Here is a 19,631-nt window from a genome sequence, read left to right as displayed (position 1 = left end):
AAATTATAGGCTATCTCCCAACCCTTGGCATTTTTAGTCTTTTTTACCTGGCTCAACCTATTCTTTTTTTCCTCATTATATTTATTACCTTCTGTAAATAGAATCTCTCTCCTCACTAGTATGTAAGCTCTGTGAGAACAGAGACTTTTGGTATTGTCCTCAGTACCTAGAACTGTATTGGGCACATTGTTCATGCTCAGTAAAAATTTGATAGTAAAAATACTTCTTGTCTCCGTATATTAAGCAGCTCTCCCAAGAAAGGAATTCTGGTCTTAGAAGGAAAATGTGTAAACCAGGGTTGGTCATCCCTTGAGCTTTCTTCTCTTCTCTTCTCTTCCTTCCTTCCTTGCTTGGGTAAGTAAGGTTACATACTTGCTTAGGTTCAATAGGCCAAAGGTGAGTATACTTAAATTAGGATAGGCTTTACTCTTTAGCATCCCAACTGCTTCATACAGTTCAGGGATGACCAAAAACCACCTCACCCAAAAGGAGTTTAGGCCTGCTTATAAGGATGGTCAGGAGTATCTAGGAAGGATGGTGAGTTGACCCGGGTGGATGCATCAGCCAAAGCCTATCCTGACTTTTCCTCCTTTTTCTTTCTCCCTCTTCCAGAGCCTAGCCCTCCAATAGATGAAGTTATCAACACGCCAGGGGTGGTGGATCGGTTTGTGGAGTTTCTGAAGAGGAATGAGAATTGTACATTACAGGTGAGATCTGGGATGGGATGGTATCAGATGAAAGCCCTCCTTCAAAGAAATTGCAGTGGGATGTTTCTATAGACACATGTCTAAGGAAACAGTTAAGAGAAACTGTTGCTTAGAAGTCTTAGCCTCAAATAAGAGAGCCCAGCCCAAACCGGTTTAGCTGGGTGGATAGAGCGTCGGCCTGCGGACTGAAAGTTCCCAGGTTCGATTCCAGTCAAGGGCATGTGCCTTGGTTGTGGGCACATCCCCAGTGGGGGGTGTGCAAGATTTTTTTTTTAAAAAGAGTGAGAGAGAGAGCGCGCACGCCCAGATCTCTTCTCTAGAATAACTTCAAAGAAAAGATACCAGAATATAATGGATTTTTCATTTATAAATCAGAGGTGCTAGTTTGCTTCCACATTACCTGTCTGACCTGAGGCAAATTACTTAGCCTCTGAATTTTTCTTCTCAGAAATGGTTGGTGTGTCAATCTTTTGGAACTTGCTAGAAACTCAGCTGAAAGGGACTTTGAGAGATCCAGCACACCTTAATCCTAGTTTCAGTAATAAAGAAAGTGAAGCTTGGTGCATGGGGCCTGGTGCAGTGAGGGCCAGACATAGCGGGAATCTCCCTTTTCCGCGTCCAGCGAGGAAAGAGAGATGAATGAACTGGTTCTAAGTGGAGGCGGCCAGGGATTGAGAAATAAAAAGAGAAAACGCAGAAATCGATTTTTTTTTTAAATATATTTTATTGATTTTTTACAGAGAGGAAGGGAGAGAAATAGAGAGTCAGAAACATGGATGAGAGAGAAACATCAATCAGCTGCCTCCTACACACCCTTACTGGGGATGTGCCCACAACCAAGGTACATGCTCTTGACCCAGTCGAACCTGGGACCCCTCAGTTCACAGTCTGACACTCTATCCACTGAGCCAAACCGGTTTCGGCTAGATGTAAAGCTGCCATCCATTCTCTCTGATGGAGAGGCTGTAACTACAATAACGTGACCCCTCCCAGTGCATTTATTTTATACCCCCAATACCAAGAAGTAACACCAAAACTTAGGATCAAAGGAGCTTATTTGCATTCTTAAGTAGGCCCTAGCATTCCTGTTGCTTGTCTGGCTTTACATATCTAGACCCGCCTCTGCCAACACCTGGGCCTGATTAAAGGCCTAGCTGATTACACTTTCCACCATCTTGGGAAAATGTGTATCCGAGCCTCGGCTCTGGCAGTTGTTTTGGACTCAGCTGACAATTTAAGGAAAATGCCCTCCACAGCTTGGGAAGTAAAAAAAATGATTTGCTAAAGGACTAATTGGTGCTGTGGTAGTGCAGGTCAGAACCTGGACCACTGAGGCCCACTTCTGGCTTCCCATTCTGTTATGTCACTGCCAATTCCTCTTCCTACCATTTAAAGGGGGAGTGGAAAAGGCCTGTGTTTTCATTTATTTTTTAGTCAGAAACAAGAGGCTTATTGCCTGAGCCAGCTGGTGGGCATGGCTGCCTTGTCTGGAATGACTTCTCAGTAATGGTTTACTCTCACCTTCAGTTTGAAGCTGCCTGGGCGCTAACGAACATTGCCTCTGGAACCTCTCAGCAGACCAAAATTGTCATTGAAGCAGGGGCTGTTCCCATTTTTATAGAGCTGCTTAACTCGGACTTTGAGGATGTACAGGAACAGGTAATGCTCAGATTTGGCTTATTTCTTTTTTTTCTTTTTTTTTTAAGATATTTTTAATTGATTTTTTAGAGAGGGGATGAGTGGTGGGGGCGGCGGCAGAAACATCTATGTGAAAGCAAAACATCAATTGGCTGCCTCTTGCTTCCCCCCCTATCAGGGATTAAGCCAGAAATTTCAGTGGGAATCAAACTAGCAACCTTTTGGTGCACTGGACAGTGCCCAACAGAGCAACTCACCAGCCAAGGCTGGCTTAATTCTTGATAGTACCTGTGGTATAATTCAAAATATATTTGATCTTTGCTTCCAGTTCTGGCAAAAAGCTCCTAAAATCCTTCACATTTTCTCAGTGATAGTAGTGTCTTTTCTTATTTATAACTAGAAGCCAGTGCACGTATTCGTGCAAGGGTGGGGTCCCTCCCCACCAATCAGGGCCGGCTGGCCAGCCGGGGCTCAGGGTCTGAAGGAGGTTGGCTGTGGGAGTGCACTGACCACTAGGGGGCAGCTCCTGTGTTGTGCATCTGTGTGGTGGTCAGTGCGTGTCATAATGATCACTCATAATAGTTGCTTAGGCTTTTATTTATATAGACTAGAGACCCGGGGCACGAAATTTGTGCACAGGAGGTTTGTCCCTCAACCCAGCCTGCACCCTCTCCAATTTGCAATCACTTTCACAATCCAGGACTACTGGCTCCCAACTGCTCACCTGCCTGCCTTCCTGATTGCCCCTAATCACTTCTGCATGCCAGCCTGAACACCCCCTAACCACTCCCCTGCCAGCCTGTCTGATGCCTAACTGCTCCTGTTCCAGCCTGATTGCCCCTAACTGCCCTCCCCTGCAGGCCTGTTTGCTCCCAACTGCCCTAACCTGCAGGCCTGGTCCCCCTAACTGCTCTCCCCTGCAGGCCTGGGTCCCCCCCAACTGCCTTTCGCTGCAGGCCCAGTCGCCCCCAACTTCCCTCCTTTGCCAGCCTGGTCACCCCTAACTGCCCTCCCCTGCAGGCTTGATCACCCCCAATTGCCCTCTCTTGCAGGCCTGTCCCTCCTAACTGCCCTCCCATGCTGGCCTGTTCACCCACAATTGCCCTCCCTTGCAGTCCTGGTCCCTCCCCTGCTGGCCATCTTGTGGTGGCCATTTTGTGTCCACATGGGAGCAGTCATCTTTGACCACATGGGGGCAGCCATCTTGTATGTTGGAATAAAAGTCAATTTGCATATTACTCTTTTATTAGATGGGATAGAGGCCTGGTGCACGGGTAGGGGCCGGCTGGCTTGCCATAAAGGGTGTCCTGAATCAGGGTGGGGGTTCCCTTGAGGCGTGGGGCGGCCTGGGCAAGGGGCCTGTGGTAGTTTGCAGACTGGCCACGCCCCCCAGCAACCCAAGCGGAGGCCCAGGTATCTGGGAATTATTTATCTTCTACAATTGAAACTTTGTAGCCTTGAGCAGAGCCAGGCCTCCCGCTTGCTCCATGGCAGCAGCCATTTCTTTGTAGCCTTAAGCGGAGGCCAAGGCAGGCCAGGAAAGTTTGGCTTCCTCAATTGCCCGGGGCAACCCTAGCCTCCTGCTCTCTCCAGCTTCGTGGCTGCCACCGTTTATGTTGGGATTTATTTATCTTCTATAATTGAAACTCTGGCTGGGTTGGAGTATCGTCCAATATGCCAACAGGTTGTGGGTTTGATTCCTAGTCAGGGCACATACTTAGGTTTCGGGTTCAATCCCCAGTTAGGGTGTGTAGGGGAGGCAACCAGTCCATATTTCTCTCTCATATTGATGTTTCTCCCTCTCTTTCCATTCCTCTCTAAAAAAAAATTTAATCTTAAATCAATTAAAAATATATCCTTGTGTGAGTATGAAACCAACAAAACTACATTAAAAAAAAAAAAAAAAAGTCAACAGAAATGGCACCCGAGCTTATTTAGTGTGTCTTGGGCCTTGATATGGTTTTCGTCTGAGTATTGGTGGGTACTCTATGGTTGTAAGTATAAAGTACGCCAAGAAACCACTAGGCTCTGTGGGTGACGGTTTCATCATCCCCTTTTCAGGCAGTCTGGGCACTGGGAAACATAGCTGGAGACAGCTCCGTTTGCCGGGATTACGTCTTGAACTGTTCCATCCTTAATCCTTTGTTAACGTGAGTAATTAATTACTGATCACCTGCACCTGAGACATCTTTAGGGCAGCCATCTGGTAGTTCTTTTGGGGGGAACTTACCTCAAGATGGTAAGTAAATATAAAAAGTAACTTTGTTGCCACTAAAAGGTATCAATAAGAGCATGAAGATTGTGCTGCTGGGCTGCGCCAAGGCGGATATTGTGCTTCCACATTTCATGGCATCATAGAATCTTGTGTTGGTCATACCTGCCTCATTTTTGAGCCAGGAAGAGAGGCAGGATATCCCATCTTTGAAAATTCAGCCTTCCATGCAGAATACATTGATTTGCTATGGGTTTATGCATCAGGTCATTGGGAAGCTCTGTTGTAAATTTCAGGTCAGAGTCCCTATGAAAGGTCATCTGGATCCTTTCACCATCCCTCACTCTAACCCTTAAAGTAGAGCTGTATTATTATACATTTATTTATTTTTTAATTTATTTTTACTTATTTTTAAGGCATATTTAATCATGTTTTAAAGCAAAACAAAAGACCACAAATCTATTCAGACATTCCAAAAGTGAAGAAAGAATTTTTATCAAAATCTTGTAACCTTACTCACACTGAGAGAAATTGTCCGTAAGCCATGCTGACAACCCTGTAATAGAAGCAAATCTGAAAACCCTGGTATTTTTTATTTATTTATTTATTTATTTATTTATTTATTTATTTTTGTCTTTTGAGCTGTATTACATTTAAACCAAAATAAATGGATGAACTGTTCTTCAGAGATCATAATTTCATATCATAATCCTCTGGGCATGCAGGTTGGCCTCCTAGCACAAACAGGCTATTTATTACCTTAGGTCTATGGGGAAGAAGAAACTGAGGGATCTAATTGATTTGCTCCTGGGGTCCATTGGCAACAGCCCCATGCCAAGGACATTATTGCTCAGGATCTGGCTTTTCTTTTTCTCTCAGGCTCCTTACAAAATCCACACGATTGACAATGACACGGAATGCAGTCTGGGCCCTGTCAAACCTCTGTCGAGGGAAGAACCCACCTCCAGAGTTTGCAATGGTGAGAGAGTGTCTTACTGGTTCCTGCGGGATAGTAGGTTCCTTCAAGTGGATGAATTTTTATGTGGGAGTTTTCAAGTCTTTGGGAACTCCTGTGAGTCTCTCAATCCAGGGGAGACTGAAAAAGGCTATTGTCAATGAAGTAGGTGATCTTGTGTGCATGGATGGGAAAGTGGAAAGTTAGGCCTGATGGTTTAATGTTGTAGGGATGTCCAGGGCATAGCAGTGCTTGTAGAGGCGGGGACAGCAGTGTTAGTAGTAGTGGAGCTGATGTAACTATCCCCCTGTGAGTCCCTCTCACTCTGCTTCCAACAGGTCTCCCCTTGTTTGCCTGTGCTGTCTCGCCTACTCTTCAGCAGTGACTCAGATTTGCTGGCAGATGCTTGCTGGGCCCTTTCTTATTTGTCTGATGGCCCCAATGAGAAGATCCAGGCAGTCATAGACTCTGGAGTCTGCAGGAGATTGGTAGAGCTTCTAATGTGAGTGGTCTCATAAAGGGTACAGATTCCCTAATCTTTTCCTAGCTCAGACTAAAGAATTGCTGCCCTGTCCCAAGATCTGGAGCCATGAGAATGCTGTTAGGCTTGGTGGTCAGCAGGGCTGAGTGCTATGTACTGTCCTTCACTCACCAGTTCTCCCTCCTCTGCAGGCATAATGATTACAAAGTGGCTTCTCCTGCCCTGAGAGCTGTGGGTAACATCGTCACTGGGGATGACATCCAAACCCAGGTAAGGAAGAAGAGAGCTGCCTGTGGACAAAACTCTCCCCTACCAAGAACTTTGGTGCTGATAGGAGGCAGCATAGACTAGGAGAGAAAGCATGGGCGTGGGTGAAAATTTCCAACTCTGTCACTTCCTATATGATCACCGGCAACTTGGTTGCCTTCATTTTTTTTTCTATAAATGGGAAGCAAATTATTCATTCTGTGCTTTTTTAAAAATATATATTTTTATTGATTTTTTTTATAGAGGGGAAGGGAGAGGGATAGAGAGCTGGAAACATCAATGAGAAACATCTATTAGCTGTCTCCTGCACAACCCCAACTGGGGATGTGCCTGCAACCACGGTACATAACCTTGACCGGCATTGAACCTGGGACCCTTCAGTCCAAAGGCCAATGCTCCATCCACTGAGCCAAACTGGTTAGGGCTCATTCTGTGCTTTTGAAGGAACATTAAATTAATCTAACTCAGTACCTGGGACATTGTAAGCTAATTATTAACAGTTTTTGAGTTTTCTTCCTTTCGAGATATTAAAAGCTATGAAACCTTAGCCCTACTTCATAGACCTTAGGATCCTACATACATACACTACCTCCTGTTAATCTAGACAGGGAGGGCACAGTATACAGGTTCTCTTCTGTTCAAAGGCTAGAGATCTGGGTATTCTTTGAGTCTTGAGTAGTTGGCATAATTCTGTGGGATTCCTGACAGTTTTTTATAGGTGATCAAATCCACACTCATTTTCTAGGCCATTCTTATGTGTGCGTGTGTAAGCAAATATTCATACATAAACTTACTGGTGTCATTAAGTACATTCACATTGTTATTTAACCATCATCACCATCCATTTTCACAATCTATAATAATAAAATCAATGTGCTAATTAGACCAGATGTCCTTTCAGACGAAGCCAGGGCTGCAAGGGAAGCCGGGGTCCCGGGTCCTGGGTGCCTTCGGCCAGCTTGAGGGAAGCCCAGATCCCGGTACCAGAGGGAAACTGGTGCCGACAGCCAGGGGAAGGAAATCCTACTCTTGCACGAATTTCGTGCATCAGGCCTCTAGTTTTTTCATAATTTCAAACTGAAACTACCCATTAAATAATAACTCCCCATTTCCTCCTCCAACCCCTGATAACCACAATACTACTTTCTCCGTGAGTTTGACTACTCTAGGTGCCTCATATAAGTGGAACCATATATATTTGTCCTTTTGTGTCACCTCCTTTCACTTAGCATAATGTCTTTGAGGTTCATTCATATTATAGCATGTGTCAGATCTTCATTCTTTTTTATGTGTAAATAATATTGAATTGTATGCATACACCATATTTTGTTTATGTATTTTATGCATCTGTTGATAGAAACTTGGGTTCTCACCTTTTGGCTACTGTAATACTGCATTGAACATTGGTGTTCAAGTTATCTGTTTGAGTCTCTGCTTTCAGTTCTTTTGGATATGTATCCAGAAGTGGAATTATTGAATCATATGATAAATTTATGAGTAATATTTTAAGGACCCACAATAGGGTTTTGCACAGTGACCATACCAGTTTGCATTCCCACCCGTAAAGTGCCAGGTTCCAATTTTCTCCATATCCTTACCAACACTTGTATTTTCTGGGGTTTTTGTTTTTTTTTTTATAATCATCATCCTAGTTAGTATAAAGTGGTATCTCATTATAGTTTTGATTTGCATTTCCTAATGATTAATAATGTTTGGCATCTTTTTATCTGCTTTTTGGCCATCTATATATCTTATTTGGAGAAATGTCTATTCATATCCTTTGCCCATTTTTAAAATTGGATTGTTTGTTTCTTCGTTGTTGAATTGTAGAAATTCTTTATATATTCTTGATATTAATCCTTACCAGTCATATGTTTTGCATATATTTTCTTCTGTTCTGTGATTTGCTTGTCCATTCTATTGATGGTATCGTCTGATACATAAAAGTTTTAAGTTGCATAAAAATTGATTGAGCCAAAACTGGTTTGGCTCAGTGGATAGAGTGTCGGTCTGCAGACTGAGGGGTCCCAGGTTCAATTCTGGTCAAGGGCATGTACATTGGTTGCATGCAGATCCCCAGTGGGGAGTGTGCAGGAGGCAGCTGGTCGATGTTTCTCTCTCATCGATGTTTCTAGCTCTCTATCCCTCTCCCTTCCTCTCTGTGGGAAAAAAAAAAAAAATGGTATTTTTTAAAAAGTAAATAAAAATTTTAAAAAATTGAGTCCATTTATCTAATTTTTGTTGTCTATGCTTTTGGTATTCTAGGTCATTCTCAACTGTTCAGCACTCCCTTGCCTCCTCCACTTGCTGAGCAGCCCCAAGGAGTCAATTCGGAAAGAAGCTTGCTGGACTATTTCAAATATCACTGCTGGCAACAGGGCTCAAATACAGGTAGAAGAAGCAGGAGGGAAGTCTGGGGGTAGTATGTCAGGTGGGAAGGCAGGGAGACATGGTAGGTTGTAGAATATTTGCTTCTAGAAGAATTTTGTTTCCTTTTAGAAATTAGGGTCAAAATTCTGTGTAATGGAAGCCGGATTCCCCTGTAATCTCTCATCTATGTAACAAGAACAAAGGAAGACTCCCAGGAAGGGAAGAGGTCTAAATCTTAGCTGATTTATGGGCTGCATTTGGTTTCTCTTCTTGAAGTGACTTACTTTCTTTTCTCCATCCCCACCCCAATCCTCTCTCAGGCTGTCATAGATACAAACATCTTCCCTGTGCTCATCGAAATTCTTCAGAAAGCAGAGTTCCGTACACGGAAAGAGGCAGCCTGGGCTATCACCAATGCCACATCTGGAGGAACCCCTGAGCAAATCAGGTATCATGTTTCTCTCCCCGATTCCCCCCCCTCTTGTCTGGAGTGATATGTATACTCTCCTTCTTAGTATATGTATTTTTTTAAATATATTTATTTATTTATTTATTTATTTTTACAGAGAGAAAGGGAGAGGGATAGAGAGTTAGAAACATTGATGGGAGAGAAACATCAGTCAGCTGCCTCTTGTACACCTCCTATTAGGGATCAACCAAGGTACATGCCCTTGACTGGAATCGAACCTGGGACCTTTCAGTCTGCAGACCGATGCTCCATCCACTGAGCCAAAACAGTTAGGCCTTAATATATTTTTTTTTTTATTTCAGAGAGGAAGGGAGAGAGAGACAGAAACATCAATGATGAGAGAGAATCATTGATTGGCTGCCTCCTACATGCCTCATCTATAATCAAGCCTGCAACCCAGGCATGTGCCCTGACCAGGAAAGCAACCAGTAACCTCTTGGTGCGTGTGTCGATGCTCAGACACTGAACTGGCGTGGCAGCTGCAGTAGGTTCTAACTGATAAAATGCTAGAGTGGCACTGGAGTCTGGAATAGATACCTATAGACCAGGTATCTCTTTTCTCTCCTGGAGAACGGAAATCTTTGATACAGACACCTGTCTCCTACCTCATTCTTCACACCAGAGACTATATGTAATTGTCAGTTATCCATGCAAATGAAGGAGTGCCATGATATGGTTCATTTGCACCAACTTCTTTAGGAAATCATTTTGGGGGTTAATACTTGGGAGAAACAAAAAGAAAATATTATGTGTGTGTTTTGTGTGTGTATGTGTTTGTGTTTGTTTTTGTTTTGTTTTTAGTTTCCATTATCAATATGAATAGGAGTGGTGGGAATTAGGCAAGTGTCTTGCCCTTAGTAAGGGAGTATATATTCATTACAGTCATTCACCACTTAATGACTAGAATATGTTATAAGATTAGGGGATTTTGCTATTGTGCAAAGATCACAGAGTGCACTTACACAAACCTAGGTGGTCTAGCCTACTCCATTCATAGGCTACAAGCCTATCTATATATGTAAAAGGCTAATATGCAAAGTGTCCCCTTGGGAGTTTGACCAAGAGACTGTGAGTTTGATTGCTGACCACCAGGGGGGTCACGCAGAATGAAGGAAGGCCCCAGCTGGCAATCAGAAGGCCCTGATCGGCCCTGATCACTGGCCAGGCCTAGGGACTCTACCCATGCATGAATTTTGTGCACCAGGCCTCTAGTACTATGTATTACTATACTAAACAAAATGATGCAACATGGTAAACGTGTGTGAGGCTGCTGCCAGCATAACAGTTATTGTTTTTTGGTGTTTTTTTTTAAATATATATTTTATTGATTTTTTAGAGAGAGGGATAGAGAGTTAGAAAGATTGATGAGAGAGAATCGTCGATCAGCTGCCTCTTACACACCCCCTACTGGGGATGTGCCTCAACCAAGGTACATGCCCTTGACCTGAATCGAACCTGGGACCTTTCAACCCTAGCAACATCCTTATATTTTAAACTTAAAGGTTCCCATTTATTTCTCCCCTCCCTCCAAACCCTGCATTAATTTTAGAACTTGCCTGGTCTCTGGTCCTCAGGTACCTGGTATCACTGGGTTGCATCAAACCCCTTTGTGACTTGCTGACTGTAATGGATTCAAAGATTGTTCAAGTGGCCCTCAATGGACTGGAGAATATCCTTCGGCTTGGAGAGCAAGAGAGCAAGCGCAGTGGCTCAGGAGTAAATCCCTACTGTGGCCTCATCGAAGAAGCCTATGGTATGTGTCCTTTCCCAATGTTATCTCTGACTTAAGTAGAGAGGTCATAGGTCAGAGTCTCAGGATTGTAGGCCTCCATAGTACACATGTGTGAGGTGTCATTGAATGCAAGGTCCTATCCAATCAGTTTCTTCTTCCTCTCAGGGGCAGTAGATCAGTTCTCTTTCAGATGGGCTCTACCCAGCAAGTAAGTATGATACCGATGCTAAAAGAAAGCCCCAAATTGATAATAAAACCGGCAATGGAAGGCATATTTTTAGCTGAGCTTATAGCAAGTTCAAGCAAGAGTACAAGATGGTGTCATATCAGAGATTCAGATAAGTAATTAAAAGCAGAATCAGGCCCTAGCTGGTTTGGCTCAGTGGAAGAGCATCGGCCTGTGGACCAAAAAGGCCCAGGTTCTATTCTGGTCAAGGGCACATGCTTAAGTTGTGGGCTTGATCTCCAGTAGGGGGCATGCAGGAGGCAGCTAATCATGACTCTCTCTCATTATTGATGCTTCTATATCTCTCTCTTCCTTCCTCTCTGAAATCAATAAAAATATATTTTTTAAATAATTAAAAAAAATAAAAGCAGAATCAGGACTGGAATCTCTGATCTATAACTGACATATGGTATTTTTCCTTTGGGATTATGCAGTTTGGGAGGGAAATGTTGGCTTTCCTCTTCCAGGTCAAAAAAATAAAGATTCGATCATATTATTTGTATTTATAAACAGCAACATACCTCAGGGAAAGAAAAAATAGAAAAGCACTTATTAAAGTTGACTCTCCCTCCTTTCTTGTTACCACCCTAGGCTTGGATAAGATTGAGTTTCTCCAAAGCCACGAGAACCAGGACATCTACCAGAAGGCCTTCGACCTCATTGAGCACTACTTCGGTGTAGAAGATGATGACAGCAGCCTGGCTCCCCAAGTGGATGAAACGCAACAGCAGTTCATCTTCCAGCAGCCTGAGGCCCCCATGGAGGGCTTCCAGCTATAATGTCTGCCTCCGGGGAGGGGACGGGATGGGAAGCACCACCAACCAGCGGAAAAGCAGCCCTCTGGTGGACGGGAAACTAGCCCCCACCACCAGCCACCACACACCTCTGCTGCCCTGGAAACTGTGCTCTTGACCTGCTCCACCCCTTCCCTTTGAGGGAGGACCCTCTGGACAGACAGAACCATCTGAGGCTCATATTTGGGTTTTGTGACAAGAAGGGGACGTGTTGGGTTTTTCTTCCTTACACTCTATTTTGGCTGCACATATGTCTTTAACCCAGAAGCCCAGGGTAGACAAAGGAGGACTGAGGTATTCAATTTTGCACCTTTTTTATGTTTATTTTTTTCTTTAGTAGTGACTTCCTTCCCTTTTATCTTCCTTCATTCTTCCCAGTTCTCTGCCCTGATTTGTGTAACTCTTATCTTGGGTACTTGAGCAGATGGAAAATTCCAGAAGTCGGGGGTTGGAGGGGAGGAGAGAAATCCAAAAAAAAAGTATTCTTGCTCTGACAGAATATTAATCTTGTATGCTTGGATTGAGTTATTTAATTTTTTTCTTTTGCACATTTTTCTTGTATTAAGGTTGCTCTTTCCAAGAACCATGAGTTCCTGGTTTTAGGAATCCCAGCTGCCAGCATTGTCTGGGACTAGAGGCTGAGGGGGTGGTCACCTGTAGACAAGGCCCTTCCCCCCTCTCTCTAATCTCTGCCCAGACCTCTTTAGTTTGGGAGATCCCCCTCACTGTCCTGGGTAGCTACCCCCGTGGGAGTGGAGGGGAGGAGCACAGGCCTTTCAGACGGGGCTTCCCATGTGTCGCTACTGATCCCATGTTTCCTACCCACCTTCCAATGGTGCGACCCAACTTCATTTGTTTACTTGAAAATTCCCCTCGGAGTTGAATGAACCTCTGAGGTAGCTGTATTTTCTCCTAAGCGCGAGACAGGGGACTGTGATCCTTCCTTTCTCCTGAGGAGAAAGTCCTTGTTCTGGTGACCCATAAGTTGCAGAGGAGGTTGGAGTGAGAGTGTCATGTATTGGGATAGTCAGGAATCCCTACCTTTGGCCTTTCTTCCTCTTCCATAGTTGGATCATGTATATTTTATTTCCAAAGGAGAGAATGTCAAAAAGTTCTGTATTTTTTTATATTCTATATATTAGGTAGGTCAATCTTAATTGGTCTTGAGAGGAAGAACTGTTAATTTCTGTTAGTAGGTTACTGTGAGGAAGACCAAAAAGAAATGTGGAAGCTTCCTCACTCAGAAGGCCTGAGCTCGGTCCTTTTCTTCTCTGCTTGGATTCTGGGCCACCACCAGGGACCAACCCTTAGCTCTGGAACCTTTATGTAGCATGTCAGCTTGGTCTGATTGTCCCAGTACCTGAAGGAAGCAAGGATGAGCCCACAGTGTGGTGAAGTATAACACTCTAATCTTTACTAGGAGCATCCTGCTTACATCAGAAAACCCAGAAAGCATCCGCCTTCTTAGATTTGGTCTCAAAAGACCCTTGTTCACATAAGTTGTCACTCATGGCTGACTCTCCAGTTATCACTAACTTAGCAGCCTCGGGACTTTTGTGAGAGTTATCGATACCTTCCCTGTTTGGGATCCTTGTACCTGGTTTGGGTTTTGCCCTTCCTTGTGATAATTATAACCCTAGTGTCCTTTTTTCTTTTCTTTTTCTTTTTTTTTTTTCTTTAATCAAACACTTAATTGAGGTAAGGCCAAACGAATCATGAGGTTGAGGTAGATTGGTTTCTAGGTTGCTCCTGATTGCTTCTGCTCACAAGTGTGTCTCTGCCTGCTGATAACTTGTTCAGTCGTTCTACTAATAAAGCAAACTGGTCTACGGGATTTGCTACGACTTTCTTCCATGAGTTAAGGACCCTATTGACTTCATCAGGAGTGACTCCGTATATCGCCTGTAGACTTGGGTAATGGAGCTGTTGTAGATCCACTCTTCTTAAACGGTGGCTCAGCTAAAGCATCCTCAACTTCTTGGTCTGTCAGTGCGTTAGGCTCCTTGGTGGAATGGTAGTCTTTCAATGTGCCATCCAGCTTTCTTTTTCTCACAGTAGCTGCCTTGAATAAGTCAGGATAACTAGCTGTTGATACCTTGTTATGTCCTGGTAATTTGGGTACTTTAAGATATGGAAACTTGTCAACGGATTATCGCTCTTGAAGCTCCTTTTCTGCCGCCAGGAATTTGGCTGCATCTCCAGATATTGGTTTAAGCAATATAATCTCCGACAACCCCTCATTGATCAAAGCCTTCATTGTGACATATGGTGTCATTTCAGCGAAGGATGCAAATAGCTTGAGTTGAGCCACGAACGCTTGGGCAGTGGGACCTGGAAGATCTTTGTCCTCGATGGGTAATAGGATGCTGAGTATCTTGGCATCGAGAAACCTGCACTCACCCAGATGGCAGCTTCCCGGAGATCTAGGTCAATTGTTGGTGGCTGAACTCCTGGGAACTGTGTTGCAAGGAGCGCATTGAATCTTTTGTTGATCTGAGAGTTTGGATTTTGCTGTGGTCTTCGAACTGTATAATAGAGTAATGCTAATGCAGTCTTCACAATAGCCTTTGTCATCGCGACCTTGACTTCTCCATCCTCAGGCCCCCACTTGACGATTTCTCCCTTTGCACTCTTCTTCCCGCGGTCTTCGTGGATATATTTCTTTGTTGGCTCTCATCTATATTATAGAGCAACGGAAATGTAGAGAGCAAGCACGTGGTAGCAATGGATTTGCTTCCGCCCATTGTTACTTGCTTCATTTTTGACACTTGACACATTCCCGAGACCTGTTGCTGCTGCAATCAGAACAATGTCACGAGAAGGCAACTAAACATCTGTCTGCTCACTAGTACCATCTCCGCGGGTGAATACATTGTGTCCTCTTTTTTTCTTTTCTCCTTGAATAAAGCTAGTGCAGTGCCACAATGGCTTGCCTATGCTTTGGTGGCTTATATATGAGAGCAAAGCCCAGTTGTTGGGGATGGGGTGGAGTAAGTTGTCGGATAAGTAAGAATAGAGCAACTTTGAGAAGGCACAATCTGCACTGCCCCTGCTTTCCTGCCAGTCAGTCAGAAGTGCCCAGCTCTAAGCTGTATTTTCCCTTCCCCAGAAACAGTGCCATTCTTGCTTCCATTCCTACGTATCTCTGGCTCAGGAGAAATCCATGCCCCTCTGCTTACAGGTCTGAGGTTCAGGTGCTCACTGTCAGCCTTGAATTGGCCCTCATTCTTGTTTGAGATCCAACTCCACAGCCATTTTCTGAGAAAGGTGGTTTCAGGCCATCGCTTATCACTAAAAAGTGTGTCAGATGCTACTCTTCAGCTTAGGAATGATGACTCAACCCCAGTCTCCCACGTAGGCAAGAGGCAGGACCTTTTCCACCTGGCCTGCTGACTCCATTGCAAACTATAGTTCAAAGAAAAACTCCACTCTCACCCCTAGCCCCATCCTTGTCCAAAGGAGAAAGAAAGCACCTGAGTAGGATCTTCTTTGTACATCTTAAGCAATAGTTAAGTCCCTGACACTGGGACCAAATTCTTACTGTGAGACATACACATCTTGCTTTTCCCAACTATGCCTCCAAAATCTACTCTCCCTTCAGATCTGGGCCCTGTACCAGATGGAAGACTTAGTCCTCTGGCTGCTGCTGAAAGCCAGTTTTCTTCCAAGGCTGACGTCTCCCGCCCGGGGCACAACATGAGGACAGACTTCTCATCGGATAAAAGTGGCCCCTAGGAGCTTTCCTTTGTTCGTGTCTTCCTCAGACCATGTTTCCATGATCTTCCTCTGACCCCTCAGTCAAAGGTGAAGTTCTTCCGGCCGCAGAGGCAGTGTTTCTTTGTGTTGCTCCTCTCCTTTGGCCATCTTGGGAAGCAAAATATTTCTTTCACCCGGGCTGGACAGCCACTCTTCATGGACAGCTCCCATCTGGACTCCAGACCCTGGCCTAGGTGAGGTCAAAGGCCTCGGGTAGATTTCTAAATGGATGTTGCAGGGATGGAGAGACTGCCAGGCTGCTGTAGGGAGTAGCCTGGTAAGACATGCTTTGGAATCTTCATATGTTGACACATATAAAGTATGTCCACTTTAAGATCTCTGGTGTGGGTGCAAGTATCTAGGTGTGGATTAAGGGAATAGGGAGCCTTTTTCTTAGCTAAAGTATTCATATACTGTTTTGAACAGTGCCAGCTATTCTTTATTGCCAGTCCCTCTTCATCTTCCAGTACTAGCAGGGCCTCTTGCCCTAGAAGCCTCCCCACATTTCTAAAGTATCCCCAGCGACTACCTGGCCTTGATGTTGGCTGCACCTTCTGATAGAACCACATGGGTTCCACCTCAGCTGGCCAGCCTCGTTATTTGGGTCATTGAGTACCAATGGCCCTTCCAAGGAGCAGGCGTTAATGACTTCAGCTTTCAGGAGCCCTTGGTGTTCCCCATTACCTAGGACCCTTAGGTCTACCTCCTCCCACTTATTCTCCTTCTCTGGAAGCTACTTTCCGGAAGCCCAATTTTTATTTTTATTTTTTTATTTTTTTTTTTTTGAGCTGAACTGCACAGATTAGAGCTGCTACTATAATTAGTCAAGGAAGAGCAAAAGAAGGCTCTCGGGCACAGATTTTTTCTCTCAGGCCAAACCAGCTTAAAAGGAAAAACGGTCTACAGAATGAAATGGGTTTCCATTTTCGTGTCTGCCTGCCTTCCCCTACATCATAGAGTTACTCCTGCTTCTAGCATACGAGGAGGGAAGATGAATGCCTGGCAGTGCTTCCCTCCTCATTCCACATACCCCTCTTTGAATGCCTCAGCTCAGATGTTGCGGCTCCATCTCCTCTCCTGAGACTCACTCAGCTTGGTGTCCCATCATCTTGGGTATTCCTCTGTAGATCTGTCTTGTGGGCTCAGATTCTGGATTCTCAATGGAAGGCAGGAAGCCAGATTCCCCAGGTCCCTATGGGCCCTCCAGGGACCTGTAGGGTAAACAGGCTGCTGGGGACTGCAGGAGTGTGTGTGACTGCCTGCCTCCCAGGCGGGCTGGGGAAGGATTCAAGGCTCCATGTACTGAACCACAGGAACATGCTCATAACCAGTCACAACATCTTCCTACAAGTGAGTGTGAGGCTGAGAAATTGCTCAGAGCCTGTTTCTTCCATAGCGGTTTTAGGATTCTAGACCAATCTTGTCCAGTATTTTTTTCTGTCTTAACTTTTGGATTCTTTTGTTAAACCAACAAGCTGAGATTTTGACCCTGTGAGGATTCATGTCATAGGCACTAGCTGCTCTTTGGCCACGGCCTTCATAAATGATTCAGTAATCCTTTTGTCTATCCCCCAGCCCCAGATTAAGACCATGGCAAGAGAAGAATTTGAGGTCAGCACCAACCAAGTCTGAATTAAGGCTGTTATATTTCCTTTGGGGGCATTTTGCCTCAGGCCAATTTGCAGCATTATATTTTGGGCTCAACACCACAGGAGAAAGGTTTGTGTAGTGTTATAAAGGTTTATGTAGTGTATAGTTTGGGCCTACCTCGCTATTTCTGGGCCAGCCATGCTGATATCCATATTAGAACATACTGAACCCTTCTAAATGCTAGAGCCCTGCTCCCTGTGTAGGTCAGATTTTCAGCCCCTGGGTTTTAGGACCGAACATCCTGCCGTTCCCCGTGGGTAGTGAAGGAAGTCAAATCTCAGATCCTGAGACTGACTGGGAACCTCGGGCCCAGAGGATGGCCTTGGAGAGTCCACCTCTGTAGAACCCTCAAGCCCTATAGTTGGGTGTTGACTCTTAGCCAACTTTTGTAGGAACCGCCTTTGAATGAGCCACTACAGAAGCAAAGGTGATGTGAGATCCCAATCACCCAAGACAAACCAGATGTCCCTCAAAAGCAGCTTGGGTTCCCAGTACAGACCCTGCAAAGGTTAATTGAACCCTTTTTCTCATTGGGTTTCCTTTCCAAATTTACTTTCATTTTCCAATAACTGTAAACTCTGGCTATTTTCTATGTTCTCAGGGCCCCTGGGTAGACAACAAAGCTTGATTTCAGAGCAGACATAGGCCAAGAAACCATAGCATTGAGTGTGCTGAGTCCAGACAAATGATATTTATATACACATCCAAATTTGAAGAGAAATGTATTTCTTTAGGTTTCAAACACTGTAATAGAAATAAAGCAAAAATAAAAACCTGTTGCAAAGTTCCAAATTGTCGTCTTTGGAATTCTTCTAGACTGGATTCTTGTGATGTGTTTGAACCTGTGACTTAACAGTGGAATTAAGAATTGGTAATAGCCCTAGCTGGTTTGGCTCAGTGGATAGAGCATTGGCCTGCGGACTGAAGGGTCCCAGGTTCCATTCTAGCCAAGGACACATGTCCAGGTTGTGGGCTTGATCTCCAGTAGGGGGCGTGCAGGAGGCAGCCAATCAATGATTTTTTTGTCATCATTGATGTTTCCCTATCTGAAATCAATGTATTTTTTAAAATAATATTGAAGTCGAATTTCTTTTAAAAAAAGATGCTATGCCCTGCGGGCCCTCTGGAGCTTTCAGATAACTTTCCCAACAGGCAGGGTGCATTCTGTAAATCATTTAATGCCTGAGGAATGAGGTAAGGAAGATAGCAGATCAGTCTGGTGTGTGTTCCTAGCTGGCATGGATCCTTAGGAAGTGTGAGGGAGTTGGGAAAGCGTTCAAGTTTGAAGGCATATGTCCTTGGCTAGAATGGACACATCTCTGGGTTGCAGGCTTGATCCTCAGTAGGGGATGTGCAGGAGGCAGCCAATCAATGATACAATAATCCTCTCTCATCATTGGTATTTCTACTTCTCTCCCTCTCCATTCCTCTTTGAAATCAACTACATATATATATTCTACCCATTAAAAGAGTAATATGCAAATTAATCACTCTGCTATACCCACAAGCCACACCCACCAGCCAATCCAGAGCAAATATGCAAATAAACCCAACCAAGATGGGTATAGCTACAGAGAGCAGGAGGGAGGCTTGGGTTTCCCTGGCAATGGAGGAAGCCAAGCTTTCTGCCTGCCCTTGTTGGCCTAGGCCTCCACTCAAGGCTACAAAGTTTCAATGATAGAAGATAGATAATCCAAACAGAAATGGCAGCAGCCACGGAGCTGGAAAGAGCAGAAGACTAGGGTTGCCCCTGGTAATGGAAGAAGCCAAGTTTTCCACACACCCTGGCTGGCCTAGGCCTCCGCTTAAGGCTACAAAGTTTCAATTATAGAAGATACATAAATTCCAACAGAAATGGCTCCAGGCTACAAAGTTTCAATTGTAGAAGATAAATAAACCCCAGATACCAGGGCCTCCACTTGGGTGCCAGGGGGCATGGCTGGCCTGCAAACCACCACAGTTCCCTCACCCAGGCCGCCCCATGCCCCAAGGGAACCCCCACCCTGATCCAGGACACCCTTCAGGGCAAGCCAGTTGGTCCCCACCCATGCACCAGGCCTCTATCCTATCTAATAAAAGAGTAATATGCAGATTGACCATCACTCCAACACAAGATGGCTGCCCCCATGTGGTCAAAGATCCTGCCCTCATGTGGACACAAGATGACCACCACAAGATGGCCAGCATGGGAAGGCAGTTGAGAGGGACCAGACCTGCAAGGGAAGGCAGTTGGGGGCAATCAAGCCTGCAGGGGAGGGCAGTTAGGGGTGACCAAGCTGACAGAGGAGGTTAGTTGGGAGTGACCAAGCCTGCAGGGAAGGGTAGTTGGGAGGGACCCAGGCCTGCAGGGGAAGGCAGTTAGGGGCAAACAGGC

The 19,631-nt window shown here is 44.8% G+C and overlaps 1 protein-coding gene across 4 annotated transcripts in view; it reads left to right on the top strand.

The window, feature by feature from the left end:
• Positions 1-14,773, top strand: part of KPNA6 (karyopherin subunit alpha 6) — a 43,401-nt gene extending 28,628 nt beyond the window's left edge. For 2 of the 4 annotated variants that reach the window (XM_036446400.2, XM_045584916.1), the window contains exons 5-14: positions 613-707; positions 2,235-2,366; positions 4,407-4,495; positions 5,437-5,536; positions 5,851-6,014; positions 6,185-6,263; positions 8,526-8,651; positions 8,951-9,078; positions 10,674-10,852; positions 11,649-14,773. In XM_036446400.2, the coding sequence (XP_036302293.1) occupies positions 613-707; positions 2,235-2,366; positions 4,407-4,495; positions 5,437-5,536; positions 5,851-6,014; positions 6,185-6,263; positions 8,526-8,651; positions 8,951-9,078; positions 10,674-10,852; positions 11,649-11,836 (1,280 nt within the window). In that variant the 3' untranslated portion in view covers positions 11,837-14,773. Of the gene's footprint in view, positions 1-612; positions 708-2,234; positions 2,367-4,406; positions 4,496-5,436; positions 5,537-5,850; positions 6,015-6,184; positions 6,264-8,525; positions 8,652-8,759; positions 9,079-10,673; positions 10,853-11,648 lie in introns of those variants that run through there. The other 2 variants (XM_045584917.1, XM_045584919.1) reach the window with 2 other exon arrangements.
• The last annotated feature ends 4,858 nt before the right edge of the window (positions 14,774-19,631 follow it).

The sequence above is a fragment of the Pipistrellus kuhlii genome, unplaced genomic scaffold (assembly GCF_014108245.1).
Source record: "Pipistrellus kuhlii isolate mPipKuh1 unplaced genomic scaffold, mPipKuh1.p scaffold_m20_p_2, whole genome shotgun sequence".
Taxonomy (NCBI): Eukaryota; Metazoa; Chordata; class Mammalia; order Chiroptera; family Vespertilionidae; genus Pipistrellus; species Pipistrellus kuhlii.
Note: the sequence above shows the minus strand (reverse complement) of the source record. Positions and strands in the feature narration are given on the sequence as shown.